This window comes from Euprymna scolopes, chromosome 29 (assembly GCF_053919585.1).
Source record: "Euprymna scolopes isolate OS-2025 chromosome 29, ASM5391958v1, whole genome shotgun sequence".
NCBI lineage: Eukaryota > Metazoa > Mollusca > Cephalopoda > Sepiida > Sepiolidae > Euprymna > Euprymna scolopes.
The window spans coordinates 48428479-48456229 of NC_136510.1; the positions used below are offsets into that span (position 1 = coordinate 48428479).

Here is a 27751-nt window from a genome sequence, read left to right on the forward strand (position 1 = left end):
TCTAAATTAAAGTGATAATAATTCTTTACCAATATCTTGTATTACAATATTACAATGTTTCTTCCATGGTCAAGCCGATGGAGATCAGACAGTAGAAATTAAAATTTTAATAATAAAAACTATTCTGAGTTGGTTTTCTTCATGGACCACCAAAATATCGTTGTGGACCCTCATTCTGTTATGTTTTGCCTGTGGACACCCAGAAATATTCCATGGACCCCGGTTGAGAATCCCTAGTCTACACGATGGTAATAGGCTCAATCCACGGCTGGGGAAAGGAAAGGTGTATGTCTAGCCGCACTTATGAGCTGTGATACAACGAAACAGTACTGTATATGGATGATTTTTTATATATATATATATATATATATATATATATATATATATATATATATATATATATATATAAACAAAACAAGTAAGATATACGATGTTTAATAGTAATCAGATAGATTGCAAAGCTTTTTTCTTTTCTTTTTTTTTTTATTCATTATTTCCATTTTTTTTTTTTTTTTTTTTTTTTTTTCTCTCTTCTGTTGTTGTTTTAAACAACATATCTACATTGTGATTCGTCTGGAGGCCGCTACTGCCGCTCACGTTAAGTACGATGAGATTTGGTGAGATTATTATGGGATGCCATTCATCCGGGCATTTTCTAAAAGAACCCTGCCGCCGTGTCCGGCTTGAAGGAGGGGAAGGCGCACATGGTAGTTACTTAGAGGGTGCGAACGTGCCCGTATTGTCTTTATTTTCTTTCTAGTTTTCTTATTTTTTATCATCTTCATGAGTTAGGCAGTGATTATAGGAAAGGGTTGATCGAAAAAAAAATAGAGAGAGATAGATTTATATAATAATTATAGATATCTTGTTAGAAAAAATATAAAAAGAGTAAATTACTAAGGGGGGGATAAATTTAACTTTTTTTTCTCAATATAAGAAAAAAATGGGTATCAAAGCTTTACAGGATTTTTTAGAGGCCAATTGCGCTAGTGCTTGTGTGTCAGTTGATTTATTAAAACTGTCTCGTGGGTTTTTACCAAAACGACGCCACAAATATGGAGATTCCAATCGCTTTTGCCTTGTCGTTGATGCTGAGAGTTGCCTAGACCGGCTCTACGGTGGTTTCTTCTCGGATTGGGTTTGCGGTGGCCAGTGGAACCGCATGACATGTTTTCTCTCCAGTCTCATGCAGGCCTGCCACAGTGCCAACATGGAGTTGGTAGTCTTCTTTAACGGGGCCCTCGAAAACCAGAGTCTCGACGACTGGGCCACCGAACAGCAAAACCAAAAGAAGAAAGCGAGCCTCGTGGCGAAACATGTCCACAACAAGGGCACTCCGCCACCCAAGGTCTGGTGGACCCCGCCTGTTTTTCTACGGGGCTCGCTTCGTATGGCCCTCCGCCAACTCAACGTGACCGTCGCCTGTTCAATGGATGACCACCACCAGGAAGTGATCGCCTATTGTCGCGAGTATGGGCTGCAGGGCATCGTGGCCCAGGACTCGATGTACGCAATATTTGATCCGCCCCGTTATTTCTGCTCAAATAACCTGAAACTTACCTACAAAGGGTCGCTTGAAACGAAGGAATACATCATGAGCGACATTGCTAAATGTCTTAATCTTCATCTTAGTCGATTCTGTCTCTTTGCGGCACTATTAGGTAAGTACTTTTGCCTTTTTTACAACACAGTATATATGATGCATATAACTTCGTTCTGTTTGTACTTATGCATAATAATGCTGATCGTGCTTATATATATAATTCATTTTTTACGTGATCTTTTGTACGATATTGTTTAAAAAAATCTCCCTTCCCTATATTAAGAATGGATTTCAAAATGATGGTAATTTAACATGTTCTTTATTCTGCATAAGTACCCTCCATATTCCAATGACTATTTAGCTACTGGCATTTGCAAGTTGATACTTGATCGTTGTAGCTCTTAGTCCCTGAAATGTGTATGTGTGAATTTTACCCTATAGCATGTTTAGGCCTAAATAAACAAGAGAAAGATTCCAGTAACTGTATTTTATTCGTTTTTAAAAAGATTCAATTTTTTAATTCCAAGTACAGTTTTGTTATGATACGAGTAAATAATCGTATATTCCCTGTCTTTATAGGAGTGCTCACTCAAATCATAAGTAGATCTATATATTTTAATGATTGTTTACAAAGATTTTTTACTACATATGTGCAATTTAAAGTTCCCTATGTTTTAGCTGAAACATATCTGCAAATATGTAATCATAAAGCGTATACTGTTACTTATGCGATCTGCATGTTATGATGATATCTCTACCCCAACACTCTAACTCTTAATTCAACTGAAACTCTTGATCGAGTTATCGTCCTTGATATTTTCTGTTTTATTTTCTATGACAAAATGGCCGCATCCGAACGAAAATATGACTTGAAAATCGTAAATAATAAAAATAAACTACTTATTTTCACTACAATTTTCAATGTTATCTTTTTAAACAATAACAAATCTGGATAACATTATATTTACGATATTTTCTTGAATTTAACCACAAACTGAACTGCATTTCCGGTCCAATTAGAAACCGTTGGACTCGCTTATTTCGTATGATTTTTTTCCCCGACCACATTTCAATAAAACTGATGGTACTTATGCACTTATGTTACCGTGCTGAAATAATGTTATTTAGAAAGCTATTCTGAATGTGGGGAGGGGCGGATGTTTTGTAATTATACTGTACTTTCAGCTAACATCTAACCTAATGTAAAACTTGAATTTAACATTTAAAAACAAAAATAGCACGGTAACATAAGTACATAAGCATCAAACTTTATTATATTTAAATGTTATTTGTTGCCCTGGAATAAATTTCTAATTTTGTCTTTTAAAATCTAACTTTAATTCAATATTTTCTTTGTTTTCCTTCGTGTTAACATTTTTAAAAATCGTATTACACAGAAAAACAAAAAAAGCAATTTGTTTTTATCGCATCAAATAAACTTCGAATATTGTTTGACATCAATAAGTTGGAAGCGCCTTAAAAATACTTTAATAATAGTATCATCAAAAAGATGATGGTTAGTAGGGAAGATTTTTGGATTTACAATAAAAATCCAGTTTTATCCAAAATTTTGTCAAAATGGGCGTGAAATTCAACGGTCCCTATACTACAATTGAACTTTTTTTTTTTTTTTTTTTTTTTTTTTTTTTTAAGCTACTATTCTTTTCGAAAATAGTGACTCCTTTCCCAAGTAATTCTGGTTTTGTTTAGTAGTATATAAATAAACCACACAATTCGACTTTTACCTTCAAACTTAATTTAGACAAATTATTTTTAGCCGGTAATCTAAGTCTTTAAAAAAAAAGGCGTCAAAAATCATTTTCAAACATCGAGGTTTAACTTTTATTATTGGAAAAAAAAAAAAAAAAAAAATGGCGGTGCCGGTATTTTATTTATTTAATTATTGGTGGAAATTGTAAATTCAAGAGGCTTCGGAGCTTTTAAAACTACTATTTGTGATTTCTAGCTTGAATGAAAGTTTGTCGACGTAAGTTTAGTATTAAAGTTCACTTGCGCTACTAAACGGAAGTGTGGGAAAAAGCTTTTCTTTTGAAGACACCATATTAGAAGCACCACAGTAGTCAGTAGTTATAACTTCTCGTATTTACCTATGCAGTTTATTATTATATGGTGAAACAATTTATATTCAAATATATATGAAACATTTAAAAATGAATTAGAACTGCTATATAAATATAATTGGGTAAAACTATACAAACACCGTGACAGCGAATTAACCCTAACCCTAAACCTAACCCTAACCCTAATCCTAACCCTAACGCTGTCACGGTGTTTGTATAGTAATACCTATAATTGTGTGTGTGTATATATATATATATATATATATATATAAAAAATATTCCTATTTACTTGCCTCCCCACGAGGGCAAAGTTAGACACAAGGTGATTTTTAATGTGGGGAAACTCCAGCTCCCCAAAAAGGGCACTGTGGATAGGAACAAAAATAAAAATTGTCTCAGTCGTGAAGGATTTCTCCTCTACTGAACGAGGACAGAAAAAACGTTCTATTTTATTTTTTAACATTATCTCTTTTGTGTTCAGTTTATAAATACTGTATTTTTAGCTTTATATATATTGTATGATTGTTTGTATTTTTAACCCGTATTTGTTTTGTGTATCTTCATTTAAATATCCAATTGCAATATATTTTAGCATTTTGTGTTTCGGAGTCTGTTTTTCTTTTCTTTTTTTTTTTCTTTTTAGATTAATATTAATAACGTACATGGTTATACTTAAGATTGCCTGCTTTTTTATTTCCGGTTTCTGCTGTTAGTTTGACTAGATAGTTAGACATGGTTAACAAGCGGACAAAAACGTGGGAAAATGTGGGGGGTGGAATTTCACGTTATCTGAGAGGAAAATAATCATTAATCATAAGGGCCCATATTTTGCTTGTCACCGTGTCGAGTATTTATAAATTTGTTATATTCACAACGTTTCGCCGATATAACATCCGATGCATCTTTCAGATGCATCTTTTCGAAATTGGAAATCTTCATGTTCAATTTTAGAACATGTAAGGGAATATACGGCATAATCACATTGACACACCAGTTCTCGTTAGATCACCGAAGTTAAACAACGTTGAGTCTAGGTCAATACTAAAATGGGTGACCATTTTGGAATTTCAGGTGCTCTCTCTGCTTATCTCTGCATTGTTTCCAGTTGTCTAGCACTTTTTACCACTGGACTCGAGTGCCGATTAAGGGGCGTCGCGTGTGGTTAAGGATTGCGCGACCCTTGCCTCACAGTTATTCGCGCAGATCCTTACAGGAGGTATCCATTGTCCCTTGAGACTGAACGGAGGCATCTGTCGATCGAAGAGAATTTCAAACTGAACCGTTTATTTAATTCACGGCTGTAGCTTGTTCTCGTCACGCCAGCCTTGACCATGCGCTATCGATATCTTAGTTTGTTATTCTTAGTTATCACCTGTAGTAAGGATTGAACCATCACATGGACATATAATAGCCTACTTGTCCAAAATGTTGCTTAGCAATCATTTTTAAGTGACGGGGGCAGGTCAATATGGTAACCAAAATGAGAATAGTAGTAAGATATTTATTGACTAAATAAATATACATTACATTTATACCTCCCTTTACCCTGCCCAGTTTATTGTATGATACCCTCTACTCTTTTTATATCAACTAGTAGTAATAACGTTAAATATACTTTTTTGTTTTTACTATTAAGCTGCTGAACGCCATCAAATTAGTTTCACTTTTTCATTGTGTTTTAAGACGAAACTACAATTGATATTTTTTCTTTTACTTTTTATGCGGTTTAATAATTTATTTGTATAGATGTGTCCAATTCAGTTCTCATTTGGAATTTGATTATTCGCTGATTTTTTAAAGAATGTTTTCAATAGCAATAATTTGTGTTATGCACTTAATTTGAATATTCTCCATTAGAAACGATAGTCGTATATAACACCGGCTATTTGGAAAACAAACAGAAACAAAATCTCTTTAGTAGATGTTTATTCTTATAATTTATTAAATTTATCTTAAGAAAATATTTTTTTTATTATTGCTGTTTTGGACATTTACTTTTTTTTCTCTCTATCTTTTTGTTTTATGATATTAATCTTGCATCGTGTAGTTTTATAACACCCCCTCTTGTACACACGTAAGTCGCTCTTCGATAAAAATGTCTTCCGTGACACTGCGCAGTTATCTGCCCCTTAATTTAAGACACTAAAACATTTATTTATTTATTTATTTATTTATTATTTTTTTTTTTTACAATATTTTAATCGATATTTTTATAAAGTAAGGTACATATTTGTACGTAGATAATTCACTCCTAGAATAATTAACTGATCTTTATGAATTTTGCAACCCCCTCTGCTAGAGGTTCAAATGTGGACTGTATTTGAGTCTGTGCAAAGGGGATAAGCTCTTCATGAAAATTCACATACCTCTGATATTTGAAAGTTATTAGATTATTATTTCTATAATATTATTTGATCTCAATAAAATATTCCTCATTTTAGTTTCTTTTGGTGATTTTAAAGGGTTTTAGACGGGTAATGATATGGTTATAATTTTTCCATTTTAAAATTGAAACAGAAGATTTGTATTAAGTTTATTGAGTTTGATCCACAGCCAATGGAGCAAGATTCTCTGAATTTCAAACCCACTTAAGCTTAAAATCTTAATTTTTTTATATATATTTTAGAAACAAAATCATCAAAATTATAATAAGGATTTTTAGATATAAGATTTGGTATCAAATCTTTAAACTTTGTAAGGGAATCTAGAACGGGTGTACTACTTTATAAAAGTGTTTACTGCTTATTCTGTTTTTCCCCTTAAATTATTTTAGACTCGTTTTATCAAGTAAAAGTATTGAATGACCAAAGGAAAAACTGTTTAAAACTGCTCGAGATTCCCCCCCCCCCTACCCTGTAAACTCTTGGTTGGAATTATGTATTAAAATTATACTTGGTGTTAAATAAAATAAATGCCGGAATCTATTTAGTCGTATTTTTTTCGTTTGTTTTGCTTTCACTTTCTACTCGTTTTCTTGGTATAAAATCTGGGATGGTGGTTAATGACGTTGGGTTTTGTTTATTTTGCTAGAGTCGTATTTTTATTGTCGATTTATGGAAACGTGTTGTGAGTTGTTTACAACCACAAATTCCTTGGTAACAAACCCGATAATATTATTTGACAATGACCTCCTTTTCTTTGTGATTGGCTTTTCTTCTGTTGGTCGAAGTATCGTTACTGTTCAGTCGTAAGAAGTTCATCCTCCAAAGCTGTATCTTCTCTCTTTAAAAAGAGACTGTTAATCACTTGATCTACTCTTATCAATGCCAACAGGGCTGCTCAGGGCTCAGGTATTTTTGTAGGCTAGAGTTCACTTATCCTAGTACTGCACTGTGGTCCTGGATATGACCTTAAACTATATCCAGTGGTGAGGCCCCAGCTTGCGGGCTTTGGGGAGTGTGGAGCCACTCTTTAATTGCCATTGCTCCCAGGTCCACTCTGACCCGGAGTGGTAGTACCTGTTACGGTCCCAACTATGGGTTAAATAGAAACCAACTTGAAAACAACAAATATATTGTATTAAAATATTTTTCTTCCGAATCTTTGGATTCGGCATTAAATAACCTGAAAAGGGTTGATATGCCATAAAACAAAAACAACCAACCTAGTGCACTGGCCTTTCAAAACCTTACCTGACCTTGTGTCTAACCTTCTGAAGAGGAGATAAATAAATCAAAGTGTACATTTCTACACCTAGGACCTCTGTTGATAGCGTTTTAGAGAGTGTCTCGAAAACAGTTTTAAATAACTGAATCAATTTGTTTATTATTGTTAACAGGACACTTATTACAGTTGGACTAATAAAACTAGTTCACGTATCGGGTTGTTGACTCGTACCGCTTGGTCCATCAACTGCTTCCTCTCGACTAAATCACTTGTCTAGCTGTTAACTTGACCAACTCAGATGATACTGGTACAGTTGCATATTGGTAATCACACTCGAGCAGTCAGCTTTGAACTGAGCCCATTCATCAACATCCCTTTTTCCTGATCAAACATTTGCATCTGTCCCTTTTAGGACAACAAAGCTACAATTGTAAACTCTTATCTTTTTCACAGGGATTTCTCTTTCAGTCTGCCAAGTTGTTCTTCAACTCCGTCCTCAAATTTGACTATCGATATTGGAAAAGCAGGGCAACCAAGTGCTCTACAAGCTGCAATATCAACCACCTCATAAAAATCTTTGATTCCTGTGTTAGGCCTCTTTCTTTGATCATTAAAATCTGACAGGTTATAAGACCAATCACTATAATCAACCCCTACAACAAGTTTAAAACTTAGGCTTTTGTAAAATAATTTACATTTTATTTTAAAATAAAAATCTGGCTCAGAACGGTGAAACATAATGCAGAGCTAATCCTGGGCCCTCGTTTCTGTGGAGTTTACCACTGAAATTCTGATTTGCTAACATTCTGATTTGTGACTGACGTCGACTGTCGCACCTGACTAGCATTCGTTGGGGACACTGTAAATTCTTTGGATAGAACCATCCCAACCACTCCAGAATGAATGCTGAAGCAAGTACAATATAACTGTTTTAAATGTTATTTTGTGCGTCACTTAAACATAGTTTAAGTTTAAAAAAAAAAAATTGTTTAGAGGTAATGCTGAAACTCATTTCACTCTAATTTACATGATTGAAATAGGAATTGGCCCAAATTACATTTTATCTATTAATGATGTAGGAACTAATACTGTTGGAATGAACCTGTAAATCCGCTACTTGTGCACATATGCAATGCATGAAAAGCAACTTGTGTTCAATTATTTTATTTACATAAAAGTGGATAGAGTAAGTCCAGGAAACTTTTGCTATTACTAATCATCCGAACATTATCACTGTCGGGCATGTGTGTACAAAGTGTGATTATGTACAGAACTTGGCCAGTGAGGATTAAGAACATGTTGCATGAAAAGAAATGATACAATGTGTCATGTGAATCTTAAAAAAATAGCTTAGATCTGATGACCTCAGAGGAAGATTATATCTGGATAGTATAATGAGATGCATGAAGGAACTGGATACTTCATTAGTTTGATCACATTGGATGAGTTTTTTGGTTTAGTAGATGTAGAACAGCTGAAGTAGCAGTCAGCAGGGGAAGACTAAGAAAACATGGAAGGAATTGATAAAGATGGATAAAGACCTGACCAGTTTTTTTTTTTGTTGTTTTTTTTTATTTAGTCAAATTCTAAAAGCCGTTCAACACATATCAGTATATATTGCAGGGTATTTTTCTGTTTTCTTTATTTTAATCATTGCCATTTTGCAATCTTTATCAGTTACAATTTGTGTAGTTGTTAAATTTGCAGAAGCTCCAGTATCAGAACGTTTTAGTATCACAATTCACATTTCAATATGGTACTGTGCTGTTACCAGAGTTTCAAGTGCCAGGAATTTGGAATCAAATTCTTTATTTTATCCGCTAAAGTAGATTACTCTTGTTCCATGCTTTTTGTTCTGAAATATCGCATATCATTTCCTTTTATTATATTTTTCTTAAGGATTTAACTTGTGACCTCTAGGTAAAATTCACTCAAAAATATCTCTTAAACTAACCTTCATCAGATAATTTGGGGAAAGAAGGTTTATAAACTAAACTAGTTTTCTACCTGCCAGAGATTTTTATTTTTGTTTCACAAAGGAGCATAGATGAAATTGATATGTCATTCCTGGAAAAAAAATGTTTTAACTTCAGGGAGGAGGATTTGAGGAATTTTTGCGAAAGTTTTTATTCAAGATTTTGTGAACTTTAATATTATTCTTTGCTCATTAATTGAATGAAATTAGTTCAATACATTTATGCATCAGCTTGCGCAGACATTCACAGCAAGAACGAAAAAGAATTTGCCTTTATTTATGTGTGTCTAAGGTCAAGTGGAATTTTCATGAACAAGTTTCTCTTCAAAAGTTTGCCATTTGGGACATATTACCACAAGACTGCTTCCCTTCACATTAGTTGTGTTTGAATACTTACCATAAACCGTCTTCGTAATTAAATTTTGTTCATACCATTGTTTCAGACATCATAATATTCATTGTTCAACTGACAATCCATCCTTTATCCTTGAGTGACTTTTGGCCTTGGTAAATGGTTATTCATTAATAAAAAGAATTGTCCAGCAATTTTATTATTAGATGCCAAGTATGGTTTTATGGTATTTCTACATTGAAAGAATGGATGAAAGTTCTTGGGTTAGTAGATGTAGAACAGTTGCGGTAGCAGGCTCAGTTTATAGGGAGAAGACAAAACATGAAAGGGATAAAGACCTGGCCAGAGATAAGATAGGAAGTGATTTTGTAAAAGTTATCAAATGCATGCGAACATGTAAAACATTAAACCAAACCAAATATGATGACTGAAGTAGAAACTATTAAATTCCTTTGGTTTAATCCATGATTATTGATAGCTATATTGTCAATAGGAATATCATTCATCCACGTTGGGCACAGTAGTAGCATTAATACAGCTTTCTTTATGTGAACAAGAAACAGAAGATAACTGATTTCTTCCAAGTTTAATTACAATAATTTTAGCTAAAAAATCATTGAAGAAAACTGTCAAAAAATCAAAGTTAAAATACTATTCATTTCAATTGCAAGTAAACAACAAACGTGTTTGTATTATACACATGAAATGCTTACTGTATATAAGTAAACATGTAATTGCTCTCAATAAAATGCTAACACATCACTAACTCCACAATCCATGCAGATTATTAGATTGGTGCAAAAAGAATATCGTTTTCTCACATGTTACTTTCTATAGGATTTCTGAATTCATTGATATATATAACCATGTTACATATTATTTTGAAGCGTGTTTTTCACTCTATCAAATCGTGTTATCTGTTACTGTTCTCAATCTCTTAATTTTTTTTTGCAGGCTTTTCGACAGCATGGACAAAATTCAAATCTGCACGATTTCTTGTTTCAGTTCAAACTAGGCTGAAAAAACTGCCGAGACAGCTCATGATATCAATGATGCGTTTCGCTCTGGAACCATTAACGAACATGTGGCACAATGGTTGTTCAAAAAATTTCGCAATGGTGATGACAGCCTTGAAGATGAAGACAGTCGTGGCTGGCCGATTGCAGTTGATATAGAATATATGAAAGCCTTAATTGAAGCTAATCCTCACAAAACCACACGTAGTTGCTGTTGAATTCGAGGTCGACCACTTGTTCGCAATTTAAAGCAAATAGGGAAGTAAAAAAACGTTGGATAAATGGGTGCCACATGAATTGAACGATAATCAAAAAGTCCTCGTTTTGAGGTGTCTTCTATGCTCCTTCTGCACAACAAAAACAACTCATTTCTGTAGCGGATTGTGACGTGTGATGAGAAGTGGATCCTCTATAACAACTGGCGATGTTCGGCACAGAGGTTGGATGCCGGAGAAGCTCCACAACACTTCCCAAAGCCGAAATTGCACCAAAAAAGGTTATGGTGACTGTTTAGTGGTCTGCAATTGGTCTCCTCCATCACAGCTTCTTGAATCCGAGCGAAACGATTGCAGCAGAGAAGTACTGCTGACAAATCGACAAACTGCACCAGAAGCTCCGTATGTGCCTGAGATTGGTTTATGGAGGATCCAATTCTCCTGCATGTTACTCAACTGACCTTGCAGAAACTGAACGAATTGGGCTACGAGATTCTGCCTCATCTGCCATGTTCATGGGACCTCTGGCCCACCGATTATCATTTTTTTCAAGCATCTCGACAACTTCCTGCGCAAAAAATGTTTAAAAAGCCGAGATGATGCCGAATCAGCCTTCAATAACTTCATCGCTTCTAGAAATCCGAATTTCTATGCTAATGGGATAAATAAACTTGTTTCTTGTTGGCAAATATGTGTCAATTCTAATGGTTCTTATTTCGATTAATAAAGTTTATTATGAAAGGAGTCATGATCTTTTGAAGTTGAACGTCAAAAACCAACATTATTTTTGCACTAACCTAATACCCACTGCATCATTCTACTATAAATATAACACAGCATTTCATGCTGAAGTGTACTTTGATTTTGTGCATGCATATTGACATGGTCATGCTAAGGTAGACAAATACAATTGCTATATAGATAGATCATTGTATTCATATTTTCAACTGACATTGGACTTTGCAGTGGGTGAAAGGGCACAGAATAAGTGGAGATATATATATATATATATATATATATATATATATATATATATATACACACACAGAACCCTGGGATACGGCATTAAAAATTAATTACAAAATACAGTACAGTATATAATATACATATATATATATATATATATATATACATAATCAAATAACATTATAAATAACACCGTAAGGTTGGGCAAATACCAAAACCAGGGTCCGGAAAAACATATTCCACATCGTAATCTGAAAAAAAAAACCTTATCCTAGGGCCACCGTATCCCAGAGTTCTATTGTATATCTACTATTATATAAAAAGAAACTGAGTTCCCTATGGATTTGAAAACAGCTAGGCTGATTTTTATGAAATTTCACACAAAGATACTTTATATGCCTGGCAGTGTTCTTAGATATGTTTTGTATCGGAATGTCTTCGATAAGTATCAATAATTGAAATAATCCAGTAAAAGAAAGAACGAGCAGTTTTGACCAAAGTTAACATCTTATACAGCCTAACATCACAAGTGCATTTGAGAAGTTTTATTACCACACAAACCGAAAGGCCCAACATGAAATCAACAGTAGGTTCTTTGATATGACAGTGTTGCATTCAAAATGAATATTTATGTTTAAAGCACAGTTAAAGCATGATGCTTGGCTGTTTTTATTTTAAACTTTAATTCATTATATATAAAAATAATTGTATAAAATCAACAGTACATTCACTACAGAGCAATGTAGACTACAATGTATTGTGGACTAAGTCACTGTAAGAGGCATGTGAAACTTCCTCCCTGTGCACCGTGATGAGTTTGGAACTAGAGCAGACAATCAATCTATTTTATTGAAAAATGGGCAATTTCACCGATTTCTATGACAATAAAAATATGGGAGTGTGAAACATGAGTTGATCATCATTCAATCCCAGGCAACGTCGAATCACTCTGCTAGTGTGTATGTATGTATATATATATAATGAAAAAATAAATTTGTATGAAAGCCAAAAGGACAGGTGAGGTTAGTGCATTGATAAAAAGCATTGGTCTCCATCTCACTGGGTTGGCCTCAAAAATGTTGCCTCAACTAAGGAAATCACTCCCAAAGTAAAATTGATTAAATTTATGGCTATAGAGTTTAAATGTCTGGTGAGATTTTCAAGAGTTTCTTGAGAGATGTATTGATTTGTGTTCGATCCAAGAAACTTAGAGAGCTACATCTGCAAGAATGATTGTTGAGGGAAAAAAAATGCAAAATATAAGCTTTATCAAATTGAAATTGAAAAGTTAACGGATGGTCCTGTTCAATACATGACCATGTAAAATGGACATTAAAATATGATTGCAATCACTCAAGTAGCCATACCATCAAAATGACAGAAATATAATTGTTTTTTAACAAATCAAGCAACAAAAACCAGCAACAAATAAAACCAGCAACATTTTTATATCACTATAAACTTTATTTACATTCAAATAATCAACAATTCAAATCACCAATTTCGTCTTCGAAATTCTTTTGTGAAATTTATTTTGGATGAGATTGAAGAAAGAATGAAAATCTGCTACTCCATACAGGGATTGAACTCTGTCTCCAGATTATTCTACGTTTTGTTTCATTCCTTCTGTTCCCACTTTCTTCCCATCGCTCTTTTGTAATTGAGACTTTTCCATTTTATATTTTCATGTGTCATTTACATTTGTAATTGAGACACATCCAAGGCTTTTCCTTTCTTGCACCTATCTTACCAATTTAGAATCTGCCCTCAATAATTAGTTCTACAGAAACTGGGCCATTTTGATAGTCTTTTATCTGTTGGGCTTTGGTATTCCTTCTGGCTAGTTCTAAGAGGTCCATCCTTCCATGGCCTTGCCTTTCCTTATTGAGAAGGAGTCTATCGCTAACTATCTAAGAGAGCTTCGACTGGTGTAATGCTAACGAGGTTGCCCAGCCTGGTTTATTCTATCCACCATCTGAGACTAATCTACAATGGATGATTACAAAGTTATGCACAACTAACATCTTCTATAATATAAATCTCACCTGTTTGTTTAAATGTATGTATGTTTGCATTTTTACCTAAAACTTTCGACAGAGGTGACGGATTTTCACGAGATTGGTATCGTTTTGGCGCTCAACCCTTCAGAAGACAAATATCGAAAAATTGGCTAAAAACATTAATTCCTTCACCCTCAACTAGGCACTTGTCTACAAGGAGGGGTCACTTTTTTTGCCAATATTTTCGAAAGTCATCCCCACTTTTCGATTGTCTAGCCTTAATTTAAACCTTTGTCACTTCGGGTTTGGCGATAGATGCAACAGCAAAAATGTCACCTTTTTTTTTCGATCTTCATGGTACGGGATTGAGCCTGCCTGCCTGCCTGCCAAAAACAAAAAAAAGAAAAAAATTTTTTTTTCCTCAACGCAACGCTGGGCACCCAGACTAGTCTATATATATATATATATAAAAGCGAAAATATATATGTGTGCGTGTGTGTGCACTTTTTGTGTATATCCGGCAAAGGCTTTGGAGGGAGGGGGGTCGCTCGGTCGGGTCGTTCCTTAAAACTTATGTACTGTCTAAATCATATCTACGAGTTACAAACAAGGGTTGCATCTATCCTTAATTTGCCCGACTTTTATGCGCTATTTTCAAGATTTTTTTTTATCGCCGTGTCTTTGTTTTGCTTTTTTGTATGAAAAACTGAAACTGAAAACAAACTTGTGTTCTTGGCCCTCCAGAAAGCAAACAAGGTTTGATCAATGCTGGGGAAAAGACTCCGTCATATCAGCCAATTGCTATTCGTTTGGCGGGGGAAACAAAAAAATACACAGAAACTGGCTTGCAGCGCCAAACTTAAGTCGCATGATGTTTGATCTTATTAAATTCTTGCACCTGTCAATTTCACTTTATAAACATTAAACTAAGATAGTTTTCACTTCCTCTCCCCTCGTGGCCGAGCTGATTAGGTCTCAGGGTTTTTTTCCCTTTTCCACCTTCGCATCGAGGCTTCGGGTTCGAGCCTACCTTCCTACCAAAATTATTTTTTTCTTTTACACCTCCAAACACCCGGCCAACATTTTTTTTTTTTTTTTTTTAAACAGGGTTGTTTTGATCTACCCCCCACCACCACCACCAATACACACACCTCCAAACACCCACGCTAGTATTATAATAAATGTAAGTTGATCGCATACAAATTATCTCTAGGTATCATTTTCCTCTTCCACAACTTCTTTTCCATTTAGGACTTGCTGATCTGATTTTTTCCTAGCATTGATACCATTTGGCAGGTTGACACCAACAAAAATTTGAGATTTTTCTACATCTGTTTGATGTGTTCATGTAATGTTATAATCTGTGCATGTTTTCTAGGGGCCGCGTCCATAAGGGTTGCTGGCTGTTAGACAATTGATGAGCTTGAAATAAACACTATTTATGAAATAAATCACCCATCATTTAAAATATTTACCTAACTTGAAGTAACATGGAAAAAAAATTATTAGTGTCACAAGATAGATTTATTGTTCATTTATAAAGAGAAAATATTGAATTTTATTAAAATATTTTAAAAAAGATAAACTAGATTTTGCAAGTTAAACTAAATCAGTTTATCATTTTTTAAGTGATTCATCTAAACATTGGATAAGCGTGTACACAATGGCTACCCATAGCAACTCTGTCCGTCTGTTTATGGATATCAACTGTTCTATATTTAAAACAAAAAAACAATCTCTTGTTTGCTTGTTTAGTAATATTTATAGCCACGGACAGTTGCTATGAGCAAACACATCTTTCCCCCACTTGGCCTTGGGGCCGGGATCAAAGTGTGCAAGCAAAGACCATATGGGGGGAAATCCCACATATAAGACCTTGGTCAATGTAGGGGCAACCCTTCATACCAATTGTCACTATCCAGCTCCCCTACTCCCCAGGGAGTTGGTCCCCATTTCCCCTTCCCTCCTCACTTTAAAAATCGGCCTTGTGCCTAATTTGTTCAGTGGGCAAGCAAATAAATACCTCAAAGTGTAGTATCTGTTCTGCAGATGCTGCACTTAAGGTAATAGAAACCCTCTATACTGAGATAATTATTATTTTTGGTAACCAGAGTGCCCCCTTTTTGCCTACTTTTAGGAGAGCTGGTTTTTACCCCAAATTAAAAAAAGGCCTTGTGCCTAATTTGCTTTGGTGGGGAAGCAAATAAATACAATATATATATATATATATATATATATATATATATATATATATATATATATATATATATATATATATATATATATATATGGCTCACTTAAAACATTATTTTTATTATTTTTTCTTGTTTCATGATTAAGGTTAGAGGTTTCATAAATGACTTCAACTTTTCGTATTTGTTGCCATTTTTTTTCTTTTGTGCCACCTGCCAGAATCAAGTTATCAACCGATCCCCTCCATGTTTTAAGCAACCTGCTATGTGGCTTTGGGCTGTTGGCATCAATGTGGAACATACTTTGCAGCATATTGCATTACTGATGGTGGATGACATGGATGTATCAGTTTGAAATATTGTTGCGCAACATACTTTCTTATGGAGACCTGTAGCATTAATTACACTGGGAATTTTCTCCATCAGATGTGCTGCAGCCTGTATGGTGTCATTCTGATATTTCATTGGTGACCATATTTCACAGCAATACAAGGATACAGGTCAGACATGTGCATTGTGTGCTACCTCAGTCTCTTGCAATAAATAGAATTTCTGTGTTTTGTAAAATTTGACAGCTGCTTGAAAACTCTTCATGTGTCTATATATATATGTGTGTCATCTTATAGTTGTGTCAGTTCGACCACTGAAATCAATTGTGTTACCGGAGTAACTAAATTGATTGACTTTCTCGATATTTGCAATAATTTCTTTTCATGGAACTCTGATTTCAACAGGTGCTGCAAATGAGATTAATTGCATCTGCTACACATATCATTGGCAAGTTGGTGCACTTTTTGTGGTGCCACTTATTGCATGTTCTGTATTTGATATTGATAATCCGAACCAGTTCCAAGCTTAGAAATGCTGCGTGAATATTTGCCTTGTGGAGCAGATAGGATCTCTTTTGCATCAAATATCATATGCTTCATCTTTGTCATATTAATCCTGAAGTCACCCATTTCAAGTGCTGATTTCCACTTAACTGCTGTATTCAGTTCTGTTATACTAAGTGTACTGATAACAGTATTGTCTGAATACAGAGTTTACCATGGAATACTATGCCTACACATTGTTGTCAGCTCATCAAGGACAATTAATAAAAAGTATGAGCTAAGTACTGATCTCTTGTGTACTCATGTAGTTATTTCTAAGGATTCAGAGAGCACACCAATAATAGAGCAGTGTTTGATTTAAGATAGTCTGTAAACTGCATTCACTAATTACTTGAGGATCGCTTTTCTTGGCACCTTGTCAATAAAGATGTGAAAAGCTACTTTCTATGTCAGAATTTCTTAAGAGTTGCAATAGTAGAAAAAGAAGTCTCAGTCCTCTATAACTGTCACGCTAAAGTGAACCCCCCTTTGCCTTTGTAAAGTGGGACTGTGATGCAATTACCCCATTGCTCTGGTAAATTATAAGTATAGTTTCAATTTTTACATAATTGACAAAAGTGATCTGCTGAAATTCTCTCCTTTGCATTTCAGCAAATCAGTTATGCCTGGCAGGCCTAGAGCCTTATTTGATTTTGATTCTTTCCTTGCAACACTTACCTTAACCTTCAGTATTTCCAGCTTTGGCCTTGCCATCACCTCTTTGGGGGATAGTAGTGTTCAAACTCATTAAGTAATTTTTTTAAATATCCCCCCCCCCCACCATCACCACCACCACCATCTTTGGACAATTTCAGTCTGTTGGAAACTTTCCATCATCAGACTTGATACACAACTTTGGAGAAACATCAAAGCAGTCCTTAATTTGTCTAACAAATTTATAGATGGCCTTTTAGAGGCTTTTGGCTTCCCCACATGGCATCACATCTATACACCAGGTTTTCCAGTAGGCTCTCTTTGCATGTCGGATGATGTCAGAAGCATACAGGATGCCACCACTCAAGAGTTCCACCACTACGTTTCACATTGTTTTCTTCTTCTTCCAAATGTTCCACAAGTGTTAGTAGCTGTCGTTTTGATGCTCATTTCAGTTCCAATCATTTGTGTTTCTGTTCTCTGGATGTTCCTATAGTCGACTTCTGTACTAGTGACATGTCTGAATTCCAGAGTCTCCAATCTTTGATTGTAACCTCAGTTTTCTGCTTGGCTTTGTAACCTGTAATAGTTGTCAGCTACAACAATTGATACAATACAGATTACTTCTTAGTCTGTGCTGTAACTCAGGCGATGATGATGTTAGGTTTTTGCAGTTCTTGCAGGGAGGTTGAAATCTTCCTACATGTAGCGTCTGATATTGCTAAATAGTCAACCATTTGATACTTACTGGCATCAACATTGCTTAACTTCAGAGCTGGTTGTCAATGTGATTTTGCCATACATTTATATGACCCTGTGATTCAGCATTTTATATATATATATATATATATATATATAAGGTTAAAAGTATTCAAGAGTGATAACTAATGAATTTAACAAGTTTATTAAGAGTGCTCAAAAGAAAAGCAAGATTTATTTTTATTAATGTAAATAAATTTATAGGGTCACGACACTGGACATGCTAATGTTTCAGACAAAGGTTTGGTTAAAACTAGAAGTCCTCATCGGGTGACTTAATAAATGGTTTCTTTCCACAGAAGAAACCATTTGTTCAAAACGTCAGCATTTCTAGTGTCTGCAACTATGTAAATTTGTTTATATTAATAAAAGTGTGTGTGTGTATATATATATATATATATATATATATAAATCCAAATTTAATTTAACGTGTGCTCCTTCAGGAAAGGAGAAATCAAATCCTTCTAGATTGAGGTAATACACAGAGGTAATTTTTAAGGAATTAAAAAAAAAAAAGCAATTATTAAAAATGATCGAAGATAATATGAATATTATGTAAACATGTTTCTCAATAGAAAAGAACAAGAAAATTAAAAATTGACTGAAAAGAAAAAAATCCTTTTTAAATGAATAAATAAGAAAGTATCAATATCTCAAATGTGATTATCTACTTTTTAAAAAATTAATAACTGTATGAATATTAATTTTGTTGCATAACATGTTTGTACAATATCCAAATGTTGAACTCCATGTTTTATACACAACAACAGTTGTAAATCCTAGTTTAGCCACATAAAAAGCAGAGAGAGATAACTGAAAATGAGTAAATAAAGTAAAATAACAAATTTGCCAGGTATTTATGCTCTAAGCTGTTTACATGTGATGGAAGTATTTGCAAGGAAATTAGTAAATTAAAATATTAAGGATAATTTCATAATGAAGTAGCTATTGCTTTTATGAAGAAGTATCTTATAGCAAAGAAAGTGTTAGGTTTATAAAACATGTTCTTTGCTCAATACTTTAACAAATTTACAATTTGTGTCTGGAATTGTATGCCTGTCAGTAATTGAAGAAATTGCTGTTTAGTCTTTGCAACTTTATGTAGAAAAATGGTTTGCTAGTAGTTTTATAAAAATTATGATACATGTGGCTATGGCAGTTTTGGATGGATATCCATATGTCTCTGTATAATGCCATATGATAGGAAGCAGAGAAAGGAAATCATTTACCGAGTTAGGAAGTAATGGTAAATATTTGTTATAATAGCTTTTGTTGTGTATTGTAAGAGATAAGCAGTTTTAATATGTATCCCCTCCCCCCCTTTTTTTTTTCTTGGTAAAAAAAAGTAGAAGAAACGAAAACAATGTTAAAGCATTATTAAAAAGCAAATAACTGCCTTACTGTGGTGGTTAAGACTCTTCTGTGAATGCGAATTGGAATGTTTGGGTAATTCAATCTATTATGCTTTTTTTTTTTTTTTTTTTTTACAAGGTTGTCATCACTTATCAAGGGCCGGAAGCCACTCAGGGATAAGGGTTATTGTAAGTACAGTACGTTAGTGTGGATATTTAAAGTGTCTACTTAAGGGGGCGGTTCATCAGGAATTTGTTTACGTTGGACTTGAAGACATCCAAGTTGTAGTCAGGAGGGAAGCAGGCAGACGGAACAGAGTTCCACAGGCGTGCAGTTCTAAGAAAGAAGCTTTGTTCATGGAATCTACGTTTTGATTTAGGCATAGATAAAGAGTGGGAAAAGTTTTTGACAGTGGATTCAGCTAGACGGGTGTTTTTTGTAAAAGATTGGCGAGGGGGGGGGACCAGAGATTGGAGTTCAGACGGGCACCTGCTATGGAAATAACGATGACACAAAGATAGGCTTGCAACGTCTCTTCTGTGAGAGAGAGGTTACAGGGAAGAGAAAAGGGCATCCCCCACTAAGCCACAAAGTCTATTTTGTACTCTGTCAAGGCAGGATAGGCTGTTTTTAGCAGCTCCTGCCCAGATATGGCAGCAGTATTCCATCCTTGGACATACTTGGCTTTTATATAGATAGAGAATTACATCAGTAGTAAGATATCTTCTGGAGCAGTAGAAGGATCCCACCATCTTTCCAGCGACCTTGGCAACAGAATTGATGTACGTGTTCCATTTTAGATCAGGAGTAAAGGTCAAGCCCAGAAGGTTGTCAAAACATGGGGCTTCTCCTAGACGAGAGCCATCCATTTCAATTGATGCCAGATGGGGATCAGAGCATTGATGATGTAAAGATAGGAGTTTGGTTTTAGATGCATTAAAGGTAACCAGCCACGTCTTCCCCCACTGAACCACTCGTTCACTGCTGAAGAGCAAATCTTTTTAATGTTAATGTGTAGAATGCACTGCTGAATTTGACTCGTTTTGTTATTTCTTTAATCCATGATTGTTATGGAACACATAAAATTTAACTAAAAACAAGGAAGCAGTTATTTAATTTTAATGTCTAACCTAATATGTAAGAAACGCTATTAGTTTAGAAATCAAACAAGGATCGGTGCTAAGGTGAAAAGTATTGCTATAAATTATATCATGCTGTGTTCATGGGTTTTGTGGGAGAACTTAAATACCATGAGGATGAAATTGTTTGCTACTGTGTGGGATTATGTATTTGAGGGTAAGTTTAGTCATATTAATTGTAATAATTTGTAAATATGATTGAATTGTATACGTTTTTTGGAGAGCAACATTTTAGTAGTTGCTGTAAGTGGTGAGTGTTAAAGATTTGCATAGGACATGTGCTGTTTGCCTATAATGGCCAAAGTTGTACAGGAGAAAATTGAGATCATTTTGTTAATATAGTAAATTGACCAATCATGAGTTTTGTTACGCAGATGCTAGGAATAACTGGTCATTGTGTGGGCTGCATGTAATTTTATAAAAAGGAGATGGAAGCCCTTTATGTAAACTCAAATAGTTCTGATTTTTGTGACGTTTTAACAATAGATATTATTTTTTGAATTTCAGGAGGTTTTTTATATAGTATTTAAAAGGGGTTTAAGTGGGCACATAATGAGCCCAACCTCCCAATTAAAAATTCAAATACGTCAGATTTGCATTAAATTTGATCATTAGATATCAATTAATTAATGATTTTCTGAGTTTTTATTTTTTAAGATACCTTTAAGCTTAAGTCTTAAATGTTAGGCATTTTTTTAGAATCAAAATCATATATGATCTAAATTAGAATAAACATTTTAGGCATACCATGATTTTAATCTTTATTAGAGAAAAAAAAAAGTGGTGCAAGCTGTTCTGTTGAGGAAATTAATTTATCCTTCCTTGGATGAGTATTCTTATATATCATAGAATTTTTTTTTTCTCAAGGCTGTATTCAACATTTGCTATTTGTTTTTAAACCAACTGTAAGGAACTTAAATTTAAAAAAAAAAGTTAATCATGATAAAGAGTTGTAGTTTCTAGTACAAATATATCCAATTCCTGAAATTTTAGGCTGGGCTCACACTCCAGAGTCCTGCTGCTAGAAATTCAACTTTTATATAGTTTATTCATTTTCAAAAGAAACTATTGGGAAGGGTCATCCAAGTCAGAAAAATAATTGAAATTAGGTTTCTTGAATTAAACTTAAAAGAATAATTTTAAATTGGTAAAATCTATTGAAACATTTTTTGTTTTTCTGACTGAGCTCCAAAAGCAATCTTGTCTGATTGAAAACATTAAATAAAATCGTTGTGATGGATTTTATAGCTTTTATTGACTCATTAACATTTGTTTTATTGTGAACTCTTAGTTACATGTAGTTAAGTAGCTTTCTGTGAGAGAAACTTAAGTCAGTTTAAGTGCAGCTTTCAAACTTGTTCATTGGATTCCGGTGTAAGGTTAATAATTAAAGACTTTTTATTGTGCCAGAGAGCAAAGATGTTAAGCCATGATTGGTCGGGAAAGAGAATTTGAAATAGTTGATGAGACACAAGGTTAACTAGTGGGTGACCACACACGGCTTTATTCTGTGTGGTTATTTAGAATAAAATGATTTTTAAAAGATCTTAACCTTTAAGGAGAATAGAAAGTGAACTTTGGGCTTACTACTTCCATCTCTATGATACCATATTCACAAGCATTATCTTTTTACCTTATGGGAAAACCTCCCAGTTATTACCTCCTTTTGAGGGACACTATAGTATGTGTTCATTCCTTGATTATTTGGGGGCGGCTAGTGTACTAGCTGTACTGTTAATCTAAACTCCCTCTTTGCAGGTGGAGGTTCATCACATCCTATCGATCATTACTTGCTCCTTTGTGGGTCAGTGTAGTATATCTTCATTCACCATATCCTCCTCCCTCCGGTGTGTGCATGTACACGAATCGAGTGAGCATTAGAAAAACATGTATACACTGGTTGTCTGAATATAAATATCAAATGTTTCATATTAAAAAGGTTCTTATCTGTAGTACACAAATTCCATTCTTTGATCATTTAGGTTATGTCTATACTCACACCTGCAATTGCTATATGCAAACAATTTTTTGTTTTTATACAGCTGACTTAAAAAATCTAACAGTTAAATTCATTAACTCTTTTTTTTTCTTCTTATTGTAAAAATCGTTGCCACCAAAAACTTCAATTCTATAACTAATAGAAATTTTGTGTTTCTGTGTTTGAAACTGAAACTATTATTTTGAAAGTTTCACTTTTATTCTTTTCAAAAGTAAAAATACCTAATTTTTCCAATTTTCCCTTGTAATTGCAATAGCTTTACTAATTATCCCATTCATCTTTGTATGCCTTCTAATCTCAACATATCTTATCCCTTTTTAGCCCCTTCCCTGGAAAAACAGTCATAAGGACCCAAGCTATACCAAGTCTTCTATGAAATATTAGGCTTGCCTGATTTTAATGTTTTCTTTGTGCTAATAAATCATAAAAACAGTTTATAACATAAAAATGTTAAACCCAATATAGCCTAGTTTCAATTACAATCCACTTATTTGTAATTGGTCTTCAATTCTTGCCAATTTTTACAACTAATAATTTTGTATAATTTCTGTAAATGTAAAGCATTCTAAGTTTGTTTTTGTTCTGATAGATGCAGTTACATTTGCACTCTTTAAATATATATATTTTCCCCAAAACCTCTAGCCTTGATGGAAGGGCGACTAAAACTTGCTGCTATGGTTTCAAATGATCTGAAATAGCAGCAAGAGGAGACTTGATTCTAAGTATTTCTCATATGTTATATCTCCCCTCTTTTGGAAATAGTGTACAATTATGAATATCTCCAGTATCAAATAATCCTTATACACTGTGAAATTTACTTTATGTATGAAAACCCAAGAGAGGATATATAACTTATGAGAAATATTTGGAATCAAGTCTCTCCTTGCTGTTATTTCAGATCATTTGAAACCATAGCAAGTTTTAGTCTCCCCTCTATCATTGCCAGGGGGTTGGGGGAAATATTGGATATTTCATAATTCATATGCAAAACTAGGAAATCAAATGACTGATTGAAACATTGGTAAAGGTGCAGTATCTTTCCACCCACAAAAAATTCTTTAAAATTACCACTATTATAGGTTTTCAAGGGTGCTGAAAACAAATAAAATTCCAGAAAACTAGTAGTTTCCAAGATATAAAGAAATTATAGTTTCAAAAAGTGGGGATCACTTTTCTATATTTTTTTTTAACTTAAAATGAACACCAACTTTGTAGCCACCTTTTTAGAAGAAACAAAAATTCCAATCCAATTCTTTAATCAAAACAAAAACAAAAAACTTTGATTTACATTCTTTTGCATTTAAACAGGGTTAAAAAATTTTAAAAATGTTTTTTTTTAATATGTTATATTAATTTGGCATTTTTATCGACGGTTAATTAAATTAAAACAACTTTTTTCTTATTTCGAGGTTTAGATAAATCACATTTTTTTTTTTTTTTTTTTTTTTTTACTTTTACTTTTAATATCACAATAAGCCATAAGTAATTATTTTTAAAGCATAAAAATGTTTATTTCGGTTTTAAAAAATTCTACTTATTTCCAGTACAGACTGTAAAGTAACAGTCATTGCAATAGACCGGAAAGTCACGCACGCATATTAAACTAAAACTGTTTAAAATGCTTATTTTGTAGCACTATGACATCATAAGCACTCATGGTTGTGTGGGTAAAAACATTTGGCCACAAGTGTTTGCCTTCTTCCATGTTTCACGTTTGAACTCAGTTATCGCGATTTTTTTTTTTTTTTTTTTTTTTCTGTCACATGAACGGCCACTCTCTGCTATTTTGATTGGGCTGGGGTTGTTTTGATTTGGAAGGGGTCCAGCGTATGGGCAACGCTTGGCACCCACCCACCCACTAGTCATAAATAAAGGAAAGTAGAGGGTCTTTCACCCTTACACTAGAAGTCCTACCACTGCTATCCATAACATCAGGCACAAATTTAATAAACAATTTTCAAGACTCGGTGTTTGACTCTTTCAACTCTAGGTTAATTAGAAGCAACCACCTGTTCTTTATCTAGTTAATAGTATCGCCATTTCCTAATTACTTTGGTAGCTCAATTAGTTAATGCATCATATTTACAAAGATCATGGATCTCACCAGATGCATAAGTATTTTTACTCTAATTTTGTCCTCAGATGAACTTAAACATTTCTGTATTAAGCATATTGTTTACATTTAATTTTGTTCTAGTTTTGTAATTTATCGAAATCAAGTGCAATGCCAGATAGTTCTGGTAGTTATTGTTTAGCAATAAAATAAACAGATGCTTGAGTATTACAGAAAAACGAAGATAGGCTTTCAAGATGAAATAAAGGTATCTTTCTCCCTATGTGGAGAAGAGCAAATATTTAACCTAAAAACAGATGAAAACATAACCATGACTTTTTGTTAGAAGCAAAATGTAACATCTGTTCTAATACTACACTTATTCTCTTCCTGTCTTTGGTCAATTAGGACAACGGTTCTTCTAGACTGAAGCATGTTTTATTTTTGTTCTGATTTAGAGTCCCTTTTGGGCAAAACTAGATTTTTTTTTTTTTTTTTTCCACATTAAAAACTAATCTTGTCCCCAACTCTGTGCTTATGGCAAGGCAAGTAAATAGAAATATAATCTGCTTCAAGATAATAATAAACTGGGTTGCCAGTATTAATGTTGTCCCTTGGGGATCTGTCCTGAACTGATGCTGTTGTTATTAGAGAGGAGGGGGCTACTGAGAAAGCGGAGGAAAAAAGGGAACGAAAATTAAAGATCTAGAAACGTGTGATGCAACCAACTGGTCAGTGATTGTGTGTCAAATAGATTTAATAAATTAATAGTGTAAAAAAAAAAAAAAAAAGTTTGTAGGGCTCAATTGACCCTCAGACAGATTCCAGCTCTAAAGAAGGCTGCTTGTGATAATCTTTACACATGGGAGTTCAAATAAATCCACTAAGATAATCTACGAAAGATAGAATTATTCACTGGTCCTGTGTTTGGCCACCTACCAAGTAGTCTAACTTCTGTTAGAAACCACCAGGTCCAATCGCCTTTGTTGAGACAGGAATACACAACCAATATACTTCCATCAAGTGTAGTTTTGAATCTGTAAAGTATATATCCAATGTTATTATCATGATGACCAATATAAAGATATCAGTTTGTTCATGAGATAAATTTTGGATAGATGTGGGGAGTTAGCTGAAACGAAAATCAGATTCCACTCCAGAGTCGTTTTTAAAAAATAAAAAATGCCCAAACATCTGAGAAGTGTGTCAATTCTGGCTCATCACTTCATCTCATAAATTACTAAAACTTGTACAACGTAATATTTTCTCTTTATTCTCTATTTTGATCCTGCTAAAATATTGACAGTGTTAATTCATTGGCTTATTATAACCATAACGACGGTCGTACTGTTACACTTCTTGTGCTTGAATCTCACCTGCCAATTTGATTTTCAAATTATGTTAACTTATCGGCCTTCTCATTCTTTTCACATTAGTTCCAACTGTGGGGAGTAAGGGGCTGTGGGTTAGCTGCACTGAGCTCTGACCACTGATAGAGGAGATGACTCAACCTGTTGCAACCTGTTTTCAAGTTTACTGGAGATTTTTTGCCAACTTTAAAAACAAAAGAACTCGTATATCATCTGTTTTGATATAAAGAGAACTCTATTTGATAATTTTAATTATTTAATGATTAGAAATGTGAATTATACGCTAAGTTGTCAGAAATCCATTTCCATTTGGATGGGAAAGGATATTTCCACCAATCTTATCTCCATTTTTGTTGGCTATTTGTTTGTAAATTCTTTTCTTTTTTCAATTGTAACTTCTTTTATCAGAGATAATAGTTGTCTTTTGTTGGACCTGAGCAATTTAATCTATATAGCTATAAGTTTTTTTTTTTTTTTTTTTTTTTTCCTCACTCTGACATTTATATCAAAACCCTACTTTTTCTATTGAAAAGATATTAAAACGAACTTCTTAATATACTCGGTCATAGATATGCGAGCAACTACATAAAGGTTAACTAAAATAAGCGTTAATTATTTATTCATTTTTATTTCTTAAATGATTTGTTCCATTTCACTATTACACTAAATTCTATGTATGCATAGTTTCTACATTCTGCGTAATTGCGTAAAATTAAAGATAAAAACATCATAGCACACAGAAATGTGTCTCTACCAAACTCCTGTGAATATTTAGTCTACAAAGTTGAAATTTGATATATAGGGTATTTGGACCTGTTGGACAATTTGGTTTTTAGCAAAATTAGCTGCTAATGGGTCAAAATTGAAAACAAAACAGTTGACCTTGGCTGAGTAAGTTGAATAAAACATTACTCCTGCTGTTACATGTGCAAAATTTAATATTCATAGCTCAAAGTTGCTTAAATTTGTATTTTTCATATCCATCTGTCGGTAGCTCAGATAACGACACAAAGAGGTAAATAACGACTAAAGTTGGAGCACTAAACGTTCTGGTTTTGATTCTAGTGGATGGTACCCAAGTCATATCTTTTTATTACTTTTGAAATTATTACTATATATTGGATAATAATCAAGAGAATCGTCTCTTTAATAATAAATAAGAAATCTGCATGAATTAAAATATAATATTTATGTGTATTTTACGACCGGGTAACACTGGATAGCCTGCTAGTTTTGTGATAATGATGAGCAAACTTTCATAGAAATTGTTTTTTTAAGAATGAATGTAGGCATGGCCAAAAAATGGAAGAAAAAGCAAGTTTTTTTTAAAAAAAATTATTTTTTTTAACAAATTAAAATCCATTATTCTTGAGCAACTTATTTTTCCCCCCAGAAAAATAAAAGCCCAAATTTTTATCATATGAAAAGCAGAATAATATAAAACTTTTTCTGCTATTTTTAATAGAATTTTAAATTTTCCCCCCAAAAAAAAACATGTCTGTTTTTGTAACCAATTTTTTTTTTTTTTCTAAATAAGATTTAGGATTTGCTATAAAAATATGCCAAAATATTATAACATAAGGACCTGAATTTCAAATAATTCCAT

General features: G+C 33.6%; 1 protein-coding gene across 2 annotated transcripts in view; it reads left to right on the plus strand.

The window, feature by feature from the left end:
- The first annotated feature begins 614 nt into the window (after window positions 1-614).
- The window catches only part of LOC145252637 (constitutive coactivator of PPAR-gamma-like protein 1 homolog), a 93502-nt gene continuing 66365 nt past the window's right edge, over window positions 615-27751 (plus strand). For both annotated transcript variants that reach the window (XM_080112370.1, XM_080112371.1), the window contains exon 1: window positions 615-1661. In XM_080112370.1, coding sequence (XP_079968496.1) covers window positions 944-1661 — 718 coding nt within the window. In that variant the 5' untranslated portion in view covers window positions 615-943. The remainder of the gene's footprint in view (window positions 1662-27751) is intronic.